Genomic DNA, 16,995 nt, shown 5'->3' on the forward strand with positions numbered 1-16,995 from the left:
GGGCAGGAGAAGCTTGGTCATATATGTAAATTAAGGAGAGGGAGTCACCGGGGAATCCAAGGCAAGTTGAGGAAACAAGCTCCTTTACTGACAGAGTGGGGTCGAGGGGTTAAATATAAGTTAGGAATGTGGGCTGGAATATGCAGTTGATTAGAGGAGAAACATCTCTGCTTTGGGGAGCCTGTCTTGACAGCCTTTGCACCTCCAAACTAGGTTAGACTCCTTTTATCTGCTTTCATAGCACTTCTACTCCCCGTCATAGCATTTCATCATATTCATAATTATTTATGTAAGATCTGTCTTCCTTGTTAGAGTGTGAGCTCCACTAGAGCACAGACTTTTGTCTTCTTTACAACTTAATCTCTGTTGTCCCACTCATAGTTACTTAGTAAAATATACCTTGATCAGAGAAGTAAAAATGTTGAACTGTGAGATCTAAAACCATGAATTTGTTGTGACAGCAATTTACATATGTCACATTATTTCTCACTGTGTACTCAGCTGGCTGGGGAGGAAAGTTGAATTGCATGATTGATGCAGAATGGAAAATTACAGTTTAGGAAGTTAGAAGAACAGTTGTAGTAGTTGAGGTTTACTGGTGAAGGAACTTTCAAACGGACAATTTCAGTTCAGGCTGGGTGAAGGAGGAATGAAATCAGTAAAGAGCCAGCAAAACAATAGGCAGAATGGAGACATTTGAGGATTGCTGCTTCTCGTGAGGCTTGAGAGGAGGTGTGGTGGCATTTCTGCGGTGGCGTTCCTGGAGCTGCCAGGCAGGGTGCGCCAGTGACAGAGAGTCTACGTGAGGAGGAGGAGGAGGGGCAGTTTGGCGACAGTTTTTTTCACTAATGTGTCCTCAGTGCACAGAACAATGTCGGGCACAGAACAGGGGCCCGGGTGCAGGTGGCGGGAAGAACGGCTTTTCCTCGGCAAACCCCAGCCCTGTGGCACGCGCCAAGTATAGGTGTTGGTGTTTACAAAATGGACAAGGGGAAGCTTGGGTTTTAGATACTTCCTTTCCCCACGTTTTGAAACCACCAAAGATGCTTGGGAGCTGCATTTTTGATGGTGAGGAGGAATGTGTTATTTAACAAGTGCCTAGTGAATGTGGGAAAGGTGCCCTAGAGATATATAACCACCACGTTTCTTCAATTATTCTTGAGTTGGTTATCTATCTTCAGTGTTGTTGAAATCCCAAGTCACCTCTATGCCTGCTCCATCACTTATTTTATGCCCAGCAAATGCATGTGGATTTTTTTAAAGAACATTTTCTTCAGTTGTAAGGTAATGTATTCTTCCAAGGAATATATATGTGTGTGTGTGTATATATTTATATTTATATTTATATATATCTCATTGCATGCAGCATGTGGGATCTTAATTCCCTGATCAGGAATCAAACCTCCTCCCCTTGCATTGGAAGCCTATTGGAGTCTTAACCAGTGGACCACCAAGGAAGTCCCCTGGTAGTGTATTCTTATGCAAAAGAGAAAATCAGACAAATCCTGTGAAGTAGAAAAAACCATAACTATTTTAAATAGCATTTGCAGTCCTATAACTCATACTAAACTACAGTTGATATTTTGGGGTATATTCTGCCTTTTTTCCTTCTATTTAAACAGATTTTAACAGTCTAAGAATGAAAATTTGGTTTAAGATATATGCGAATCATGTATATCACTACCTATACTTAATATGAGTTTAATTAAAAATTGAGAGACAATCCCATTTTAATAATGTCTTGAAGATACCCACAGTCTTTCAATATAGCATTAAGGTTGTATTTGTCGTTCATGTTTGGTCCCTGAATCTTGTCTAACTCTGTGGCTCCATAACTGTAGCTCTCCAGGCAAGAATACTGGGTTGCCATTTCTTGTGCGGGGAATCTTCCCTACCCAGGCAACCAAACCCAGGTCGCCTGCATTAACAGGCGGATTCTTGAGCACAGAGCCACCAGGGAAGCCTGTTAAGGTTGTATAGCTTTGTCGTAATGAATCAGTTCAGTTCAGTCGCTCAGTCGTGTCCGACTCTTTGCGACCCCATGAATCGCAGCACACCAGGCCTCCCTGTCCATCACCATCTCCCGGAGTTCACTCAGACTCACGTCCATTGAGTCAGTGATGCCATCCAGCCATCTCATCCTCTGTCCTCCCCTTCTCCTCCTGCCCCTAATCCCTCCCAGCATCAGAGTATTTTCCAATGAGTCAACTCTTCCCATGAGGTGGCCAAAGTACTGGAGTTTCAGCTTTAGCATCAGTCCTTCCAAAGGCCTTTAGAATGGACTGGTTGGATATCCCTGCAGTCCAAGGGACTCTCAAGAGTCTTCTCCAACACCACGGTTCAAAAGGATCAATTCTTCAGTGCTCGGCTTTCTTCACAGTCCAACTCTCATATCCATACATGACCACTGGAAAAACCATAGCCTTGACTAGACGGACATTTGTTGGCAAAGTAATGTCTCTGCTTTTGAATATGCTATCTAGGTTGGTCATAACTTTTCTTTCAAGGAGTAAGCGTCATTTAATTTCATGGCTGCAATCACCATCATAATGAATATATTATTACTTAGTCATATTTCAGTTATACAGAATCAGAAAACAGTTTGTAACCAGTCCATTTATGTTTATTTCAGATATATTGCATGCTTGCTGTTTGCCTGCTGCTGAAATCACTTACATAAAAGTAAATGTTCCAGAATAGAGAGACGTGATCTGTTAGTCCTGGACCTTCTGATTTTTTCTGGGTGATTTGGCACTTGGAGAGGTTATTCAGGAGGGCTGGTTGAGATGTTTAAAGTGATGACAGAGTAGTAACTGTTTGGGAAAGAAGCACAGGCTGGCGTGGAGTTGCCCCTCATCCTAGGGCTGCCCGCTCTGTGATTTAGGTGGTGCGGGACCTCAGCAGCCTTCCTCGTGCCAAGAAAAGTTAATGCAGTGAACACCCACATACCACCTTAAGTTTAGAGTTAGGGTTTTGCTCTATTTGCTTTATCCCAGATCTGTCCATGCAGGAATACTTTTTTTTTTTTTTTTCCTAAATGCATTTCAAGGTCAGAGTTTTCAAACCAGTTTTAATTCTCCAGTTTTGCACTTGAATCTCTTTTCTTACTCTGAAAATCTTGTTTCTAATCCTGTTGACATGATTTTATTTGCTTTGTCCTAGAACATAACTATACATTTCTGAATGAACATACCAATACTATTACTGAAAGAATGTTGAATACCGCATGGTTTTTTTTTTACAGTTTCACACCAATTGACATTTTATTAGTTTCACTTGTTAAAATTTATCTTCGTTTATAGGGATTGCTTTTTTCTGTTTGATTTTTGTTTAAATAAGACGTCTGAACATTTACATTGTTCACAAATTAAAACTGTACAAGAAGGCCCTTCACAGAAGGCCCCCTTTACCCTGGTCTTCCCCCATAGGTAACCATTTTCACTGATTCTTGTTTTTTTTCTACTATTTCCTTTTGAACGTACAAGCAAATATGCCAGAGAAGACTATGAACGGATCTCACAAGTCGCTGGTGACACTAATTGCCTGTAGATATGGGGAAGTGGTTAGGTGGAAATAGGAGAGAAAGGAAGCTTTAAACATTTTTGTCACGTTTGAATTTTGGTTTTTTTTTATTATGATGTGGTCTGTTTGCCTTTTTTTTTTTTAAGGTGGGGCATCAGTGTATTTTTACGCTTAGAAAATTAGTTTATAGTAATACTTGTAGTCTCCTCTTTAAAGATATTCTCTGTTGTGAGCAGTGATGGAATTAATTACTAACCTCTTTTGGACCTTCCCTTCCTGCTTTCCTGGAATCTTTTTATTGGGTTTTTTGGATAGCCAGTTTTTTTAGATTTCTTTGCTGGGGGAGCGGGGTGGGACTCTTTCCAGCCCTCCTCTTTACTGATTGAAGTATAGTTGCTTTATAGTATTGTATTAGTTTCCGGTGTACAGCATAGTGATTGGGCATTTTTCTAGGTTTTACTCCAGTTAAAATTATTATGAAATACTGGCTGTATTCCCTATGCTATACAGTATGCCCATGTAGCTTATTTAGTGCATACATAGTAGTTTATACCTCTTCATCCTCTATCCTTTATCTTGTTTTCTGTATCTGTGAGTCTGTTTATGTTTTGTTATATTTATTCCTTGTATATTTTAGATTCCATATATAAGTGATAGCATATAGTATCTGTTTTTCTTTGTCTGACTTATTTCGCTGAGCTTAATACTCTCCTAGTCCTCCATGTTGTTGCAAGTGGCAGAATTCTTGGCTGCATAGCACTCTGTGTGTGTGTGTGACATCACATCTTCTTTATTTATGTGACACTTAAGTTGCTCCCATATCTTGGCTGTTGGAAATAATGCTGATGTGAACACTAGGGTGCATGTATCCTTTAAAATTAGTGTTTTCATTGTCTTCAGGAGTGGAATTGCTTTATCATATGGTAGTCTGTTTTTAGAACTATTTTTTAATTGACTGCACCAGTTTACATTCCCACGAACAGTGTACAAAGGTTCCCTTTGCTCCACATCTTTGCCAGTATTTATTTGGGGTCTTTCTGATGAGGGCTGTTCTGACAGGTGTGATGTGATAGCTCACTCTGGTTTTGATTGCTTTTCCCTGATGACTAACAGTGTGAAGAACCAGCTTTTGATTTTTTTTATTTTCTCAGGTTTCCTGTTTTCAATTTCATTGATTTCTGCTCTGATTTTTATTATTTGTTCTCTTCCTAGGCTTATATTTTTCTTAATTACTGATTCCCTAAGATAGAAGCATAAATTATTGATTTTAGATTATTATAATGTTCAGTACTATAAATTTTCCTCTACCTTTTTTAAGCTGCATCCCACAAATTTTGATAAGTTATATTTTCATTTTTATTTAGTCTAAGATATTTTAAAATTTCTTTTGAGAAATCTTCGTGACCTTTTTGTTATTTAGCAGTGTGATGCTTAATCACTAAATAATTTGAGATTTTTCAGCTTTTGAGTTCTTGTTCAACTTCATTATTGGTTTCAGAGTGTCCCTTGTATTATTTCAGTTTTTAAAAATATGAATCTGATCTTTCCTGGTGACTGTTTTTTTGAACTTGAAAAGAACGTATATTCTGATGTTTTTAGATGTGAATGTCGGTGAAATCCAGTTGATGGATGGCGTTCTCTATATCCTTACTGGTTTTCCTCCTGCTCTGTCTGCCCGTTACAGATGTCTCCAGTTATAATAGTGGATTTGACTACTTTTCTGTGTAATTCTATCAGTTTTTGCCTCACATCTTTTGACATTTTGTTACTAGGTGCATCAACATTAAGAATTGTTCTGAAATCTGCTTTGTTTGAAACTAATATAACTGGTCCAGCTTCTTTTGATTAGTATTAGCATAGTATTAGCATAGTGTACCTCTCTCCATCCCTTCATGCTCACCTGTCTGCGTCTTTATAATGTAAAATAGGTTTCTTGTGGACAGCATCTGTGGGTCTTGTTCTCTCAGTCAGTCTGTCAGTTTCTTTTGATTGTTGTGTTTAGACCTCTCACATTGAAAATGACTATTGTTATAGCTGGGGTGATACCAGCCTTGATTTTAACTATTTTATCCATTGCATTTGTTCCCTGTTGGCTTTTTAAAAAATCTTTTCCCCGCTTCAGTGTTCATTTTTGAAAATGATTGCATTTTCTCTTCTCTCTTGAGATAGCATGTATAGTTCTTTAGAAAATTTTATTGGTAGAGTTGCAGTAGACGTTTTCAAGCACTATTAAGTCCATTTTCAAGTAACCCTTCACTGCTTTACAGGTGATGCAGATGCTTTCTGACAGATTATAACCAGTCGCTCTTCCCAGCAGTACCAGCTACGTCGCCGCTGCTTTTCCGCTTGCTTCTGAGCACCCTTGAAATAATGATACTGTGCGCAAAAGCGCGACCACGTGTAGAGGATGCACACACATGACCGTGTACGCCAGACGCGTGGACTAACTTACGTGATTGGACATGTGAACGCACGTTTGCATCTGTGAGAGTTCGCAGCTTGAAGATTCATATGTCGGGGGCTTACTGCACATACTACCACAATAAGCTTCTTGTCCATCGAATCTTCTCGCTCTCTCACTGCTGTTGAGTGTGAGCTTGCTTTTGTATGTCATGCAACACCTCAGACAGCTGCCAGCTGTCTTGGTTCACTCTTGATTGTGAGCCGCAGCCCTGCACATCTGGTGTTGCAAATCTCCCTTGTCCAGTCTCTCCTTCTACCACTCTGCAACTCACACGCTGCAGTTCTGTTTCACCAACTTCCCCAAGTAACCTTTAGGTCTTTCTCAGTGTAAGGCGCCATATTTATTATAGTATTTATGTATCTCGTGACAACTGCACATGTGTAAAACCATTGTTATTGAATTTTGTTAGTTTTTAATTGGATTTTTACCCTTTAAAAAAAAAGATATGATGAAGTTTTTGAATGTTGTGCTCTTAAACCCATTTTCTCCTTAAGCTCTGTGGTTTTTATTGCATGATGTTGTAACTGCAATGATTTTAAGGAACTCAGACATCATGATAATAGCAGAACTGACTGTAATTGCTCTATCCCATATCTGCCCATTCCTGTCCACCCAGCCATCGATCTTATTTTTTAATGTATTTCCAAGTAAACAGACTTAAGTCCTAATGATTATGGCATGCATAGCGTTAACTAGAGTTTGATACTTGCTTACTGCTCTTTTAAAAATTATAAAAGTTACGTACTGTGAAGTCTGCAGTGTACCATTTGATGAGTAGAAGTGTTTCCTCCTCCTCTTTCCCAGTTAGGCCCTGTCCTCACTGTCTCAGAAGTGCCATTGTTTTCATTTTGCCTGTTCCAGAACCTCATATACAGGCATACTTTGGAGAAATTGCAGGTTCGGTTTCAGACTACCACAGTGAAGCAAATAATCACAATAAAGCAAGTCACATGAATTTTTTTGGTTTCCCAGTACAGATGAGTTATGTTAACATTATACCATCATCTGTTCATTGTGCAATAGCATTATGTCAAAAAAAAAAAGTATATCCCTTAATTTAAAAGTATTTAATTGCTAAAAATGCTAGTAATAATGGAAATGGTTGAAATATTACAAGAATTCCCAAAACGTGATAGAGACGCAAAGTGAGCAGTTGCTGCTCGCAGATCGGTGCTGATGGACCTTGTGGGTGCAGGGTTGCCACAGACCTTCAGTTGGTTGCTTTAAAGCTGTATCTGTGAAGCTGAGTAAAATGAGGTATGTCTGCAAAAGGCATCACACAGCATAGACTCTTTTGTAGATTTCTTTGATTCAGGATTACATTTTTTAGGTCATCCGTGTTGTGTGTATCAGTACTTCACTTTCCATTTTATTTCTGAGTAGAACATACCACAGTTTGTGAATCCGTTCACTTGTTGATAGATACGTGGGCTGTTTCAGCTTTTTCTCTTTAGTGAAGGAAGTTCTCAGGAGCACGGTTATACAAGTTTCTAGGTGCACATGTTGCCTTCATTTCTCTTCTGAGTGGAACCGCAGGGTTTTGGGGTAAGCATACACTCAGACTTAGGAGAGACTGCCAGCCACGTTCCAAAGGGGTTGTACCACTTTACGTTCCCACCAACAGCGTGCGAAAGTTCTTATTGTACCAGATTCTTGGCAGTACTGGTGTGGTCAGCCTGAAATCGTGACCATTCTGCTGGGCGTATAGTGGTGCCTCAGTGTGGCGTTAATTTCCCTTTTTAGTGACTGCTCGTCACTGCAGTGCAGCGTGTCGTGTGCTTCTTGTTTATCTGCAGTGCTCTATGATATTTTGTGAAGTGTCTATTCAGATCTTTGGTTCATTTATAAAAATTAGATTGTCTTATGTGTTTGGGGCAGAGTTTAATTTTGTTGATGTCTGACTCACGAGTTTGTTATTTAATGGTTCTTGCTTTCTGTGTCCTAATAGGTATTTGCTTTATCCCCATGTAAGTAAGATACTTTTATGTGTTTTCTTTTAGAAGCTTTATACATTTAATCTTTGTGTTTAGGACTGTGATCCATTTTCAGTTGAGGTTTATATATCGTGTGAGGTAGAGATTAATGTTTACTTTTGCAAATGGATATCAGTTCTATCACTGTTGATAGAAAAACCTTCCTTACTCTTTTGGACCGTTTTGGCACCCTTGTAAAAATGATTGGATAAGTGTGGAACTCTTTTGGGTCTCTTTCTGAATCCACTGCGTTGATTTGTTTGTTGATCCTTCGTGCCAGTACCACACTGTCCTGATTACTCAGGTTTATGCTAGGTGAATCTTGAGGTCAAATGATGTAAGTCCTACATCGGTATTCTTTCTCATACTTTCTTTTGGATATTTTAGATCCTGTTTATTTCAGATGTTAGAATCAGCCTGTCAGTTTTATAGAAACCTCCTAGCCTGAGTATAATTTGGATTGCATTGACTAGAGATCAATTTGGAGAGAATTGTAGCCTTAATAATATTGAGTCTTCTAGTCCATAAATGTGATGTATCTCTCTATTTATTTACATCTTCTTTAATTTCCCCATCATTGTTTAGTAATTTTCAGCTGAGAAATTCTACATGTCTTTTGTTCAGTTCTTAAATGCTTTATGCTTTCTGGTCCTTTTGTAGATGTAATTGTTTTTAAATTTTTATTTTCTTAGTGTTTGCTGTCAGTATATATAAATACAATAGATACTTTTATATAGTAATTCTGTATCATGCAATTGTATTTAAATTCACTTATTAACTTTACTGATTATTTTGTGTTTATCTTTTGTTAAAGTGATGTTATTTACAAATAAAGTCAGATTTATTTCTTCCCCTTTTTCTTGAATAGGATGTTTTTATTAGATGAATATATTTATCTGTCTGTATTTAGCTTTTAGCAATAAGCTATGCTGAACTCTAAAAATGTCCTACCATTAATTTATGCAATATTTTTTAGGCAAACTAACCCTTCATTCGAAAATGTGCATTGAGCACCTCCTCTGTGCCAGTCCGCCCCTCAGCACAGAGAGTGGAATGCTAATAGTCACAGTGACACAGTCCTTGCTATAAATTTGGCACACCTCTGAGTTGTTCTTGTGTGAAAGCCAGTGAGGGATCATGTTATACTATGTCTTTATATGTCAGGTAATTTTGAATTGCATGTTGTAACTGGATTATAATTTTTTAAATTAACAATATTTTTCAGTGAGTTTAATGACATTTCATAATTTTCTTTGCTAATTGTCATTTCTCTGTCTCATGCATTTCCTTCTGGTTTCACTGGACTTTCTACTGAAGTCTATTCTCAAATAGTTCTTTCGTGAGCATTTGTGGATAGCAGAGTATTAGCTTTATTATGCCATAGAATGCCTTGTTTTGCCCTCATTCTTGGATGAGGCTTTACCTGGGATTAAGTGCTGGGTTGACAGGTCTTTACTCTCAGTGCTTTGTGCCGTCGTTTACTGTCATCAGCCGCTGCTGGAGAGGAGTCAGCTTTCGTTTTAATTGTCATTCCTTCTGACTTGATCTGCCTTTCTCTTTGGAAGCTTTTAGGAGTTTGTATCGACAGTCTATAGTGTGTTTGTGTGTGAGTCTATTTTTATCTTCCTCAGTGTGTGTGATGTGCACTTTCAACTTAACCAAAATATTTTTTAATTGTGGGAAATCACTCGCTAAACTATCTCAGTAAATATTGGTGTTCCACTGTCCTTTTTAATAATGATGATTCCATTTTTTTAACATAATCCTAAATGAATGTATTTTTTAAATGCTTTTTTTTTAAATCATACTCTCCATTGATGTCTTCTAGAATGAATTCATGTTCCAGTTGTGTATTTCATTGGTCTTATGCACCTTTGGGGGGGGGGCTTCCTGTGTAGCTCAGCTGGTGAAGAACCTGCTGGCAATGCAGGGGACTCTGTTCGATTCCTGGGTGGGGAAGTTCCCTTGGAGAAGGGATAGGCTGCCCACTCCAGTGTTCTTGGGCTTCCCTGGTGGCTCAGACAGTAAAGAGTCTGCCTGCACAAGAATATACAATGGAGAAAATACAGTCTCTTTAACAAGTGGTGCTGGGAAAACTGGTCAACCACTTGTAAAAGAATGAAACTAGAACACTTTCTAACACCATACACACAAATAAACTCAAAATGGATTAAAGATCTAAATGTAAGACCAGAAACTATAAAACTCCTAGAGGAAAACATAGGCAAAACACTCTCTGACATAAATCACAGCAGGATCCTCTATGACCCACCTCCCAAAGTAATGGAAATGAAAGCAAAAATAAATGCGACTTAATTAAACTTAAAAACTTTGCACAACGAAGGAAACTATAAGCAAGGTGAAAAGACAGCCTTCAGAATGGGAGAAAATAATAGCAAACGAAGCAACTGACAAAGAATTAATCTCAAAATATACAAGCAGCTCATGCAGCTCAGTTCCAGAAAAATAAACGACCCAGTCAAAAAATGGGCCAAAGAACTAAACAGACATTTCTCCAAAGAAGACATACAGATGGCTAACAAACACATGAAAAGATGCTCAACATCACTCATTATCAGAGAAATGCAAATCAAAACCACAATGAGGTACCATCTCATGCGGGTCAGAATGGTTACTATCAAAAAGTCTACAAACAGTAAATGCTGGAGAGGGTACGGAGAAAATGCAACCCTCTTAAACTGTTGGTGGGAATGCAAACTAGTACAGCCACTATGGAGAACAATGTGGAGACTCCTTTAAAAACTGGAAATAGAACTGCCGTACAACCCAGCAATCCCACTGCTGGGCATACACACCGAGGAAACCAGAATTGAAAGAGACACGTGTACCCCAATGTTCATCGCAGCACTGTTTATAATAGCCAGGACGTGGAAGCAACCTAGATGTCCATCAGCAGATGAATGGATAAGAAAGCTGTGGTACATATACACAATGAAATATTACTCAGCTATTAGAAAGAAGGCATTTGAATCAGTTCTAATGAGGTGGATGAAACTGGAGCCTATTATACAGAGTGAAGTAAGCCAGAAAGAAAAACACCAATACAGTATACTAACGCATATATTAGAAAGATGGTAATGATGACCCTATATGTGGGACATCAAAAGAGACACAGATGTAAAGAACAGACTTTTTTACTCTGTGGGAGAAGGAGAGGGTGGGATGATTTGGGAGAATAGCATTGAAATATGTATATTACCTTATGTGAAACAGATCGCCAGTCCAGGTTTGATGCATGAAACAGAGCACTCAGGGCTGGTGCACTGGGATGACCCGGAGGGATGAGATGGGGAGGGATGGGGGAGGGGAGTTCAGGATGGGGAATCCATGGCTGATTCATGTGAATATATGGCAGAAATCACTACAGTATTGTAAAGTAATTAGCCTCCAATTAAATTAAAAAAAAAAAAAAAAAAGAATCTGCCTGCAGTGTGGGAGACCTGGGTTCGAGACCTGGGTTCAATCCCTGTGTTGGAAAGATCCCCTGGAGGAGGGCATGACAACCCACTCCAGTATGCTTGCCTGGAGAATTCCCATGGACAGAGGAGCCTGGCGGGCTATAGTCCATGGGGTCACAAAGAGTTGGCCACAATTAAACATGGCACATTTTTGGTGTATTTGAGAATTCTGTTTTTGTGGCATTATTTTAATTAGGAAGGTAAACATTTTTCTTCATTTTGTTATCTAGTTGTCTACTTTCTCTTGGTTACAGTTTATAGTTGCTCTCTAACTCCTGGGCCCCCAGTCAAAAGCCCGTCTACATTAGGGCTGCCAGGTTCTCTGTTCAGGGTGAGTGTTAACGGCTGCGTCACAGATGGAGTCAGGAACTTTGTCCAGCTCTTAGCTAAGAGGCTGTTCCTTCTCCCTCCCGCTTAACTAGGCCACAGTCTCAGATGAGCTTTAGCTAAGGCTACGGGTGGTATCTGTGTTTTCTTCCCTTCAGGAGGGGGAGCCTCTTCCCTGTGGGCTTTAAGCAGTGAGCAGAGCTGATGATCCACTGTGGAAGCCTGTTAGCCCTTGGTGCCTCAGGAGGAACTCCTCCCGGTTCATGGGTGTCCGCGGGCCCAGAGCTGTCCCTGCTTGCTTTGTGTTTCTTCTCGGAGGTTCTCTTGTAACTCACTACTTTCTTTAAACATAAATAATTACATTGTATGCTGTATTTGGGACAAAGGGGCTGAATCAGAACACCAACTTAATGAGTCTTGACTGGACATCCAACATGTTTCTTCTTGGTTTGTCATTGTTGTGTCCCTTGACCCATAACTCTTGTTGGTCATATTGCGCTTGCGAATTCCATTATCTGTGAATGTTAATATCTAGTAGGACAGACACAAGTTATTTTTTATTTAACTTTGTCTTGACCAAAATTCTCTATTTTTACATGTGAACTTTAAAATCACCTTTTCTAGTTTTAAAGAGATAGACTCATTTGGAGCCTTATCTTGAACCTCAGTACACATATATATTGATTTTAGAAAGATTGCTATTCTTATGTTATGTTATCCAGATACTAAAATACTCATTTATTATCACTTTTAAGATACCGTTTTTGAGCTTTACTTGAGCTCTTTACTCTTATTTTGTATACGTGCATGCTGAGTCACTTCCGTTGTGTCCGACTCTTTGCAACCCTATGGACTGTGGCCCGCTAGGCTCCTTTGTCCATTGGATTCTCCAGGCAAGAATACTAGAGTGGGTTGCCATTTCCTTCTCCAGGGAATATTCCCAACCCAGGGATCGATCCCGTGTCTCTTAAGTCACCTGGGAAGCCTCCATCCTTAATGATGCCCCTGTTTTATAGTGTCTGTAGTTATTATGATTGGTAACTATAGATTCTACTTCCTTTCTCTAGCTGATTATTACTAGAAAAGAAATTAAAATATTTTTCTTACATTCAGTCAATTTCCAAAAGTGTATTAGTTGCTCAGTTGTGCCTAGCTCTTTGCAACTTCATGGACTGTGGCCGGTCAGGCTCCTCTATTCATGAAATTCTCCAGGCAAGAATACTGGAGTGGGTGTCTATTACCTTCTCCAGGGGATCTTAAATTTTCCGAAAATAACTAGTTAATTCTAAAAACTTATAGTATATTCTATAGTTTCCAAGGTATATAATCAGAGCAACTACAATTAATATAATTTTGTATCTTATAATATTTATACTTGTTATCTAGTTCTATTATTAAACTAACACCTTTAAAACAATGTTTAACAGTTGTAGGCATCTCTGTGCCTGATTTTATTGGAAATGACTTAAGTGTTTCACTGTTGAATACCTTGTTTGTTGTATTAGATTTGGCAAAAAGTGTGTCTTATTTAGGTACTTCCTTTTATTTGAGTTTTTATTAGGAGTGGTAGCTGAATTCATCAAATACCATTTTAAATCTTGCACAATTAGCAATTTAATTATTAACTAATGGACTCAGTTTGCTTTTTTAGTTTTTCTTTTTTGCATCAATATTTGTAAATGAATTTCTTTATACTTTTTATACTTTTTTGTACTTTATACTTAAAAAATATTTCTCTTACATTATATTTTGAACTCCCTTTATCAGACTTTATTAATATTTAAAATTTTTTTTAATGAATCGCATACTTTAATGATTACCTTTTGCTCTAGTATTTCTTTTGTAGAGATAATTTTGTTCTCATGTTTTATACATTAATAATTAAGGCTTTCATGTTGAAGTCCATATCGTCAATTTGCCTAAATACTTCCGGAAAACCAATACATAGTTACCCTGTACCGCATACTTTTTAGGATATTTAGGTATTGCAGATGCTTTTATCTGAATCGGATTTTTTTCAAATATGTCTCCATGTCTTTGTTTAGGGGAGGGGAGGAACTAGATTTTTACTGTGTCCTTTTAAAAGCCACATGCCCCTCCGTACTTTCTGTTAGAATTCTTAATTCCAAATATGTATGTGTAGATAAGCTGGAAAGATTTTTATAATTGTAAGAATACATAAGTAATTCTTTGGGTATGTTTATGAATGATAGCTATAGGAATTTACTGTGAGTCTGGGTTTTGTTGTTTGCTTAATATTGCCCTTTTTGCTTTTTCATGAATTCGAAGAATTTTTTTGTAGCTACCCTGTGCATTTCATCTTGGGCTTAATTCTGATAATGTTTGAGAGTGTTTGGTAATTTATACTTATATATAACTATAATCATCAGCTTTTCTTTCTTCCTTTTTTTTTAAAACAGTTACATGGGAATTGGCCTTTCTGCTCAAGGTGTGAACATGAACAGACTGCCAGGTACACTTGTAATTGAATTACAGTACGGTCTTGTGGCTAATTCTGGCTAAAAATGTTGAGTAATAATAACTTGAGATAGTTAAGTACATTAATTTTCTATATTTTTGATCACTTTATGAGTTCAGAGTTGAAGCTAAATGTTTCTAATAAATTTTATGCTATTTTGCAAAATATGCCATGCCTTATTTTGTTTTGCTTGTTTTTGTTTTGTTTGTTGGTATTTTGAACTTCTAGTACCTAGTGATATCAACTACGTTAGATGTTTTAATGTGGTTGGTTCTGTCTCCTACCCAACACATTCCTGACTTTTAGGAATTCCCCATTTTCAGTTGTTTAATACTCTGGGTATCTAGGCTGATATTAAAAGTAAACTAAGGAGGAAAAAGGGAAAGGAAGGAAGGTGTGAGACACAATGGTAGACTGTTTTCCTAAAACCATAATTGTACCAAAGTGATTCTTCGATTATATTTTCTGATGTTCTGTTTACTGTTAAAAATTAACTTTAGAGGAAACTGCTTGAAAATTGAAAGAAAAATCTTGTATGTTATTTTAAACTCCGTGTGTGCTTAAACCAAATCAAAGCAAAATTCCTTTGGTCTATTAGCAAAGGAAAAATGCATGGAGACTGCGTCCTACTGTTTGTTTGCTTTTTCTGTTAAGAGTCCTCTCTGTTTATGACATAGTTCAGCGTTCTCTGTGGCAGATTTATTTTTGTTAATGTAAGCAGTGTTTTAATACAGAATTTATGTACTCTTGGGAATTTTACCTTTGCAAAGGTGAAATTTACAGAGATTGTACTATTCTTGCTTGTCTTGTTATAAATTTACTGAATAGTTCTAGTATGGGGGAACCTTACTTTTCACTGTAAATACACTGAAACTTTCTCTTTTAGGCTGGGATAAACATTCATATGGTTACCATGGTGATGATGGACATTCATTTTGTTCTTCTGGAACGGGACAACCTTATGGACCAACTTTTACAACTGGTGATGTCATTGGCTGTTGTGTTAACCTTATCAACAACACCTGCTTCTACACCAAGAATGGACATAGTTTAGGTACTAAAACAACCAGATGTTATGGTTATTGTACTTACAACATGGTAGTAATGTTTATTATGTAATCCTCCTTTATGAGTAGATGCCTCTGGAAATTATTTAAAACGGTGAAAATTTAAATCTGAAGTATTATGTAATGGGCACATATTCAATTAAAAATCTTAATTTTTTATATTGAAGGCCACATCGTATCACACCTGTGGGACTAACTAGAAAGAACTGCATGGTCAGATATTTATTCTAGTAATGGAAATGCTACATGTTTTCTGCTTTGCTTTGAATAAAGCCCTTTACAGTATGATCCAGTTTTCTAGATACTGGGTGCTGAGAAAAAAGCGGTTAGTTTTTAGTATAATATGAGGGTAATGAGAGAGCCTGGAAAAGCTTATGCTCCCAGCCAAATGAAGGGCATTGACATACTGAAAAATCAGGCCTGCTAACAAAAAATTAATAAAGATTGTAACTACAAGCTAGTTCTGCAAAAGGGAGCAGAACTAAAGTGAGCAGATGATAACAAAACTTCTAAAAGATAGCTGGCAAATAAACAGATTAGCAAAAGGATGAGAAAATCACTCTGCTGTAAGACTAACAAGGATTTTAGGGGGTTTTGGTCGAATATCTGTACTACTTCAGATTTAATACTTTTATGCTCCCTTTTCTTAGATTTTTTTTGGTCTTTATTTTGTATTAAAGTAAGTATAAAGGATAGCAAGGTTGATGCTTTTTAAAAAAGTTTCAGATTTTTAACTGTTTAAAACATTCTTGATTTATAGCAGGTTATTTCTGATGAGATAAAGTGAAAGAAGGCATAAACTAATCCCCAAAGGCAGAAAATTCAGTTTCCTTATAAACAGTATTTAAAAATTAAACTGCAGATAGTATGCTTAGACATATAATAAATACTCTTTAATATAATGCAAAAACTATTCTGTATTTTAATAGTAGAGAATTCTAAATTTGGGGCTACGTTGGTAATAGTTATTTGGGTTTTTTAGTGTCTCGACATACTCCTCATATAATGTTACTGTCTTAGTCATAGTTAGTTACATTTGGCTTAAAACTTTTCCTTCTGATTATTACTGTTGATCCTGAAGTTCTGTGCTGGCTAACTTAAAAGCTCTCACAAGTCCACAGAGATTCTTAACATTCTTCTCAGTACAAGACCGTTGATAAAGGATGCCATGTATATATAGTGTGTGTATTTGTGATCTGATTGTTATTGGCAGACTGGCTTCCAGAAGGAGGCAGCCCTTTCAGTTTGTTGTTGCTCTTCAGGCTCTGTCTGACTTGTCAGAGCAGTTAACTGGGATAGGCTTCATTGGCTTGGCTGCTTAAGGTATTTAAGATCTTAAACCAGAAGTCTGCCTTTAGGTAGGTCCTTTGGTTCAGTAATGCAAAGATGACATTTTTAAAACCAAAACGAGTCTTTTTATAGTTTACAAAAACTTTATTTCAGAGAAGAAATTTTATTTGGGGACTTGAGAAGATCACAGGTGATGTGATATTATTTTTTTTCCTATTAGATTTTCATAAGCGTTTACATTGAGATTTTCTCTTGCGTAAGGAAGCTGTTGTTAAAATATGTTGTTGTCGTTCAGTTCCTAAGTTGTATGTGACTCTTTGTGACCCCATGAACTGCAGCACATGAGATGCTATTTAAGAACAAGGGTACTCGTGGAATCACGTTCTAAAATTGT

At 37.5% G+C, this 16,995-nt stretch overlaps 1 protein-coding gene across 1 annotated transcript in view; it reads left to right on the forward strand.

Moving 5' to 3' along the window:
• RANBP9 (RAN binding protein 9) overlaps positions 1 to 16,995 on the forward strand; it is a 71,632-nt gene that overhangs the window by 24,516 nt on the left and 30,121 nt on the right. The window contains exons 3-4 of the mRNA XM_027959166.3: positions 14,186 to 14,238; positions 15,131 to 15,298. Of these exons, the coding sequence (XP_027814967.1) occupies positions 14,186 to 14,238; positions 15,131 to 15,298 (221 nt within the window). The remainder of the gene's footprint in view (positions 1 to 14,185; positions 14,239 to 15,130; positions 15,299 to 16,995) is intronic.

The sequence above is a fragment of the Ovis aries genome, chromosome 20 (assembly GCF_016772045.2).
Source record: "Ovis aries strain OAR_USU_Benz2616 breed Rambouillet chromosome 20, ARS-UI_Ramb_v3.0, whole genome shotgun sequence".
In the NCBI taxonomy this organism is placed as follows: Eukaryota; Metazoa; Chordata; class Mammalia; order Artiodactyla; family Bovidae; genus Ovis; species Ovis aries.